The sequence below is a fragment of the Arachis hypogaea genome, chromosome 4 (assembly GCF_003086295.3).
Source record: "Arachis hypogaea cultivar Tifrunner chromosome 4, arahy.Tifrunner.gnm2.J5K5, whole genome shotgun sequence".
NCBI classification, from domain to species: Eukaryota; Viridiplantae; Streptophyta; class Magnoliopsida; order Fabales; family Fabaceae; genus Arachis; species Arachis hypogaea.
The window spans coordinates 20,500,384-20,506,383 of record NC_092039.1 but is presented as its reverse complement, the minus strand read 5'-3'; the positions used below and the strand labels follow the sequence as shown (position 1 = coordinate 20,506,383).

At 32.1% G+C, this 6,000-nt stretch overlaps 1 protein-coding gene across 48 annotated transcripts; it reads left to right on the top strand.

Annotated features, from left to right (window-relative positions):
* Positions 1-242: 242 nt before the first annotated feature.
* On the top strand, positions 243-4,205 carry LOC112796468 (callose synthase 7-like). Of its 48 annotated transcripts, none has more exons than XM_072235324.1 (12): positions 243-606; positions 894-1,123; positions 1,243-1,363; positions 1,578-1,722; positions 1,806-1,892; positions 1,991-2,254; positions 2,663-2,826; positions 2,894-2,920; positions 2,994-3,106; positions 3,503-3,583; positions 3,692-3,777; positions 3,990-4,205. In XM_072235324.1, the coding sequence occupies exons 7-11, from the start codon at positions 2,677-2,679 to the stop codon at positions 3,708-3,710; spliced, it is 390 nt and encodes a 129-aa protein (XP_072091425.1). In that variant the 5' UTR covers positions 243-606; positions 894-1,123; positions 1,243-1,363; positions 1,578-1,722; positions 1,806-1,892; positions 1,991-2,254; positions 2,663-2,676; the 3' UTR covers positions 3,711-3,777; positions 3,990-4,205. The 48 variants fall into 48 exon arrangements, with proteins under 48 accessions (XP_072091425.1, XP_072091384.1, XP_072091385.1 ...); XM_072235283.1 differs by having other exon boundaries at positions 2,659-2,826; positions 2,994-3,089; positions 3,514-3,583; XM_072235284.1 differs by having other exon boundaries at positions 2,659-2,826; positions 2,994-3,089.
* The last annotated feature ends 1,795 nt before the right edge of the window (positions 4,206-6,000 follow it).

Genomic DNA, 6,000 nt, shown 5'->3' with positions numbered 1-6,000 from the left:
TTAAATTTTATAAGTTTTTTATATTTATAATTATTAATATTAAGAATTTAATTATTATGGTTGTCGTTAGAAATGTAGTTGAAGAATATAAAAATACAATGATTATGACTAATTTTTCAATATTTGTTAGATTTTTCTAATTTTTTTTACATATTTTTAATTAGAAATATTATTATTATTAGGAACACGCACTACAAAAAAACTGATATAAAATGGCATCAATAAAATGGCATTTTTAAAATACTGCCGTTATATTTATAAATTGAGGTGGTTTGTGTGGCTGCCATAATTTACCGGTGGAAAGCGGCGGTTTTTTAGTGAATTTGGCGGTTTTAAACGCCAATATCTCAGGTTTTTATATTAGGGCCTAACTCTTATTTTACTAATAAACGCTGTGCTACTCAATCTATCGAAACTGGCAACGTGAGAACTAGGAAGAAACTCCATCGCAGCGTGAGATTTGCGATCTCATCCACGACGCTCTCCTCTGGTGGCAAGCTCCTCCATCAACGCTTTTCTTCCAGCTGTGATCTCCTCCATCAGAGTTTCCTGCTCTATCGTGTTGTGCTCTGTGAAGCTTCTCCTTCTCCATTTTCGTTGAACTAGGTTTATTTACAAATCCACATTCTCTTCTTTTAATTACTCATATTTTGTATTTGCTAATTGTTACTACTTCTATATCTTTAATGCTAGGTTTTGATTTTCTCTTTGTTAGCAGAAATTGGGGTTAAGGTCTTCATGAAATTCCTTCGATTTTTTTCTTACATGCATGTATACAAATTTGCATTCATTTCGCGGTTTTGATTTGTAAATATGCTTTTGGTTGGTGATTTACTGATTCGCATAGCACGTGTTTGATGAATTGCTTAAATGCTTATCCTTTTTGTTCCAAGGCAATCGAAGATTCTAGAATTTCAATCGTGGTTTTCTCCAAAAGCTATGGAAATTCGACGTGGTGGTTGAAGGAATTGGAGAAGATAATGGAGTGTCAGAGCAGCAAGGGTCAGAAGGTTGTGCCGATGTTCTACGGTGTTGATCCATCGGAAGATGGGGCGGCATTTGCATACCGGGAACCGCTCAAGGAAGCTGCTTGCCTTCCAGGTTTTGTTACATATATCAGCAGGTACTTTTAAGTTTTAAAGCTGTTTGATTTGAAGAGAAAATAATGCTGAACTGAAAATCTTTTTTTTTTGTCTATGCATTTATTTAATCATTGTTGTATACGATATATATCTTTTTCAGACATATCAACAAATTCTTTTATTAGCTTGAATGATAGCTACATGTATTCAGCAGTCGTCGAATGCTATGAAACTCTCAAGGATATCATTTATAACCTCCTGCAAGATGAGGAAGATAAGATGTAAGGAAAAAAAAGATATCACTATCTCACATGCTTACATATTTAGTTTCTATTTTTATTTCCTGATTTCATTTTTAGTATTCTCTGTTAGGATTTTGCGAAATCAGAAAACATGATTTTATTGTTTGCAACTTTTTTCTTCTCAAATTGTGAAAACATAAACCAAACAATAACTTTCTTTCTGCTTTTACCGGAATCCTCTTGATTATTCAAGGTCTTCCATGTATTGTGATAGGATTGTAAGCCATATTTGTGATAAAGTTGAATGGAGCATACAAGAACACACATTTGTCAAGGAATTCAAGATGAGTGGTTTGCCTTCACTTAGTGAGAAATTGGAGAAATTCCTAACTCTATTGGTAACTCTTTCCTCTCAGAATATCTCAGTTTCCTATATAGACCCTTTGAAGTCTTTATAACACTGGCTTTTCATTCTCATTAGCAGCGAGCTGAAGACGACAAACTCGAGACACTGAAGCCCCAAATAGTCAATGTTTTGCAGGATATTGTAGAAATTATCTTACAAGATGTATGCTTGATGGCCATTTCTATGTTCAAAACTTTATATATATTAAACATCACAATAAGTGCTACATTATGATGTTGATCTGGTTTTGCTTTCTCTAGAGTCATGGAAAATCTTCGTCTCAACACCAAAGAAAGAGGACAGAGATTTGTCAACATAGACACCAATTTTACTGTCAACAAATCAGTGAAGGAGAAGGTAGTCTTCACAAATAAGAAAATGGTTTTATGTTGAATTAACAGGAAGTATATCGCATCAAGCTTTCGGGTTTACCAGTTGTGATTGGTGAAGGGAAACCTGAAAATCAAAACCATGCCATTATATTCACTCGTGGTGAAGCCTTGCAGACCATAGACATGAATCAAGTAAGTTTTCTTTGGAGTTAAATTGAATGTGTTAAGTGGTATTTATTTTCTATGTAATTCAGCACTCTTACTTTCTCCTTTGTATTTTAAAGGATAATTACTATGAAGAAGCATTCAAAATGAGAAATGTGTTGGAAGAACTCCGAAAAGATGGTTTTGATTAATTCAACACTCTTACTTTCTCCTTTGATTAATTTATTTCTAATGAACAATTAGTCTCTTTTTTTTTTGGCACAATCTTATAATGTTAATGTTTCTCTTTTCTTTCATTATGGCTCTGTTTCTTTTATTTATGTTTATGTTCACAATTTATTAATTGATCGTTCCTTAATGAAAAATGATGGTTCTATTTTTTAGCTCATGTTTCTTGTACCATCTCTTTATACAAATCCATCTCTTTTAAGACAGAATTCAATTCAAGAATGGCAGTTACACATGCTGATCTCGAACCAAACACAGGGAAGACATGTTTGATGAGCAGCAAAACTGGTGTGTTCCTCGTACTTGTCACAATCCTATTGGGACTCTCCTCCTTCACTCTCTGCCTCATAGCAGAAGCCACACGTTCTCAGGTACATAATAATCATATATATTAATTACTTAAATCTCTTAATTAATATATAATTAATGATATGGCAGGTGACATGGATGAACACAACGCCATTGGTATGTGCTGCTTGTGCTTTTGTTGTGCTAGCAATGGCCATGGTTATGGAGCATACTTATCTCTTAATCGCAGTTAGTAAATCATCGCCAACCTTACTTCAGTTGGATCCTGAATCCCCTTCTGCCAACTCTTAGCCTCCCATGCTGGATTTTTCTTCATCACTACCTGGTAACAACAATATCTATGTAATAATAATAACCTTCTTCATTTCGTGCTTTAATGTTCATTTCTAGTAAACTTTAGAAATTTAGAAAATCATATTCAAATTAAACCAGACTTCAATTAAATAACTGAACCTTAAATTTATGATTGAAAGTAATAATGGAGCTAGAATAGTAGAAGCAAAAAGAAGGAAGTAGGTGGGATTATATTATTGGAGGAAAGCACATTTACTAAAAAGATAAGAATAAGATATGAACTCATGTTCTTTCATTTAGTGCCTCTAATTTCAAATTCTTGTAATTGATGTATAATATTTGGTGAGAACTGATTCTCAAGTTTTTTATTTTTTATTTTCAATTTTAAATTATTACATCACATGCTTCACTTTTAATGTTACATATGATTATGACCTTTTCTAGCTTTAAATCAGGGATAAACATGAACTGGAATTGGACTTCAAGAGATTTTGGGAAGAGTTTCGGTCATCTAGCTCTGAGAAGGTTCTTTCTCTTTATTGCTTAGGTTTCTGGTGGTCTCATTCATATTTGACCTTGAATTGTTCATTATGGTAAATTATCAGGTGCTTATGCTTTGTCATTTACTTGCAGGAAAAGGAAGCGTCTTTGATTTTGAGTATAGATGCCTTTTGTAAATTAGTAAAGCAGCATGCTAATGTAGCTCAGTTAGTTACCATGTAAAGACACTATTTCTCCTTATCTTCATTCCATACTTATTCATCGATGCCTTACCTTACAGAATATATATATATATATTTAATGAATAAATTTTTTAATATCTAGTCCCTCTTGTGAGACTGTTGGTTTAGTTTTTAATTCTTCAAAATGCTGGTAGTTTGCTATTTATTTGAGCAACTATTTATTTCTAACGTTCAATTTTCTTTTGCAGGTAATATTTATTTACACGGATATGAACAATGAAAATGTTGGAATGATCTGTAGCAAATTTGTTGAGCATCTCTAGGAAAACTCCCAATGTAATAGAACTAATAATATTTCTTAGTTTGATACTTTGTATAGGAGTTATTATTTTTTATTTGTAATACTAAAAAATCATATATTATGATTAATACTTTGAGTTATATAATATTTTGTCTATGGATTATGATTTTGTTATTGTGGAATTTTAATAAAAAAATTATTTATTTAGCAAGATAAAAATAATAGTAAAAACTGCATTTTTAAAAGATAAAAAAAATATCATTTTTATCCGGTAAAAACGGCAGTTAAAAAATGCTATTTTAAACGAAAAGGATGCCATTAAATACAGGTAAAAACGGCGGTTATAAACGCCATTTTAAACGAAGAGGATGCCATTAAACCCAGGTAAAAAGGCGGTTACAAACCGCCATTTTAAACGAGGAGGATGCCATTAAACCCAGGTAAAAATGGCGGTTACAAACCGCCATTTTAAACAACAACAAAACCGCCATTTTATTTGGTTAAAATGGCGGTTAAAAACCGCCATTTTAACCGCCAAAAAACCGCCGTATTATCTACTGGTTATTACGGCGGTTTTCAGAAAACCGCCGTAATAACCAGAATGGCGCCCAGAATTCCGGCGTTTCTTGGAGACGCCATTTTCGGCAATAATGGCGGTTGTAACCGCCGTAATTACCTTAAAAAACCGCCATTTTAACCCTTTTTTTTGTAGTGACGTTATTATTATTGATGGAAAGTTTTCGGTTGTAATAAAAAAAGAACTAAATAGAATGGTTATTCAGTAGAGAATGTTATTTATTTTTTTAATTTTTTATTAATTTTTAGTATAATTATGTGTAAGTTAATCATATTTAAATGTTTTTTTAAAAAATTAACTATAACTGTTATCGATAAATTTGAATGTTAATGTTATTTTTATTGTTATTGTGAGAAAGTGTTAATGCTGAATGATTAATAAGATTATTTTAATTAAGCCATGTTAGGTTTTATTATGACAATGTCTAAAGTTTTTAGAATATGAATGTTAATATTTTTTAGAATATGAAGGATGGCATATACTGATTGTTAATATTTTTATTATTGAGAAAAAAATGTTTAACAAATGAGTAATTAATATTAGATATTATTTAAGATGTTGTAATATTGTAGAGAGTTTTCATTAAGAATAAATGTATTAGTAATGAATTTTTTTTTTGCAGTTATGAATAATTTTAAGGATTAATTTACTAATTTTAGAAGTTAAAAGAATTAGTTATATAAGGATTCAGTAAAATGATTGATGATGGTAAGTTAGTTTTTGTTAATTATATGACTAGTAATTTGTTATGTTTTTTTTGTAGAAATTAAGAATGTTGACATGTAACCACCCAGTTCCTCCGGATCAGTACAACGATAGGGCGGAGGAGCATTTACGAATTACTGGGTTCTATCATGTGTCTCAGATTGGGATAGTGCAGTGTCAGAAAGCATTGGTAAATGCTCTAATCGAACGTTGGTACCCAGACACACATACGTTTCACCTTCCCATTGGTGAATGTGCCGTGACTCTTGAAGATGTGGCTCTAATTCTTGGTCTTCCCACAGATGGTCTTCCAGTCACAAGGATGACAATGAGTAATTTTGAAGCCATGGAGGCGGAGTGTTTGCTTCAATTTGGGGTTGCACCTCGAAAGTAGGACTGTAGATCAAGCTGCATAAAACTGACCTGGCTGCGAAATCTAAAAGAGAATTTAGAATTGACTGACGAAATCAGTATACAGAGGTATGTGAGGTGTCATATTATGTTGCTGAACTTATTGATGTATTAGCCAGCTGGAGTATGTAATAGTGTCTCATAAAAGCTTAATATGCTCCTACAGATATTTTTCTATTGATGTATTAACCATCATATTATATAATGCTACAGATATGTTATAATACTAGATTGTCATTAATTACTAGGTATGTGAGGTGTCACA

Excerpts from the sequence above, each read along its gene's own strand:
- LOC112796468 (XM_072235279.1), top strand. The coding sequence starts at position 1,048 with ATGGGGCGGCATTTGCATACCGGGAACCGCTCAAGGAAGCTGCTTGCC. Across the intron at positions 1,723-1,805 it reads AGAAATTCCTAACTCTATTG|CAGCGAGCTGAAGACGACAA; the intron begins GTAACTCTTTCC and ends CATTCTCATTAG. Across the intron at positions 1,893-1,990 it reads TAGAAATTATCTTACAAGAT|AGTCATGGAAAATCTTCGTC; the intron begins GTATGCTTGATG and ends TGCTTTCTCTAG.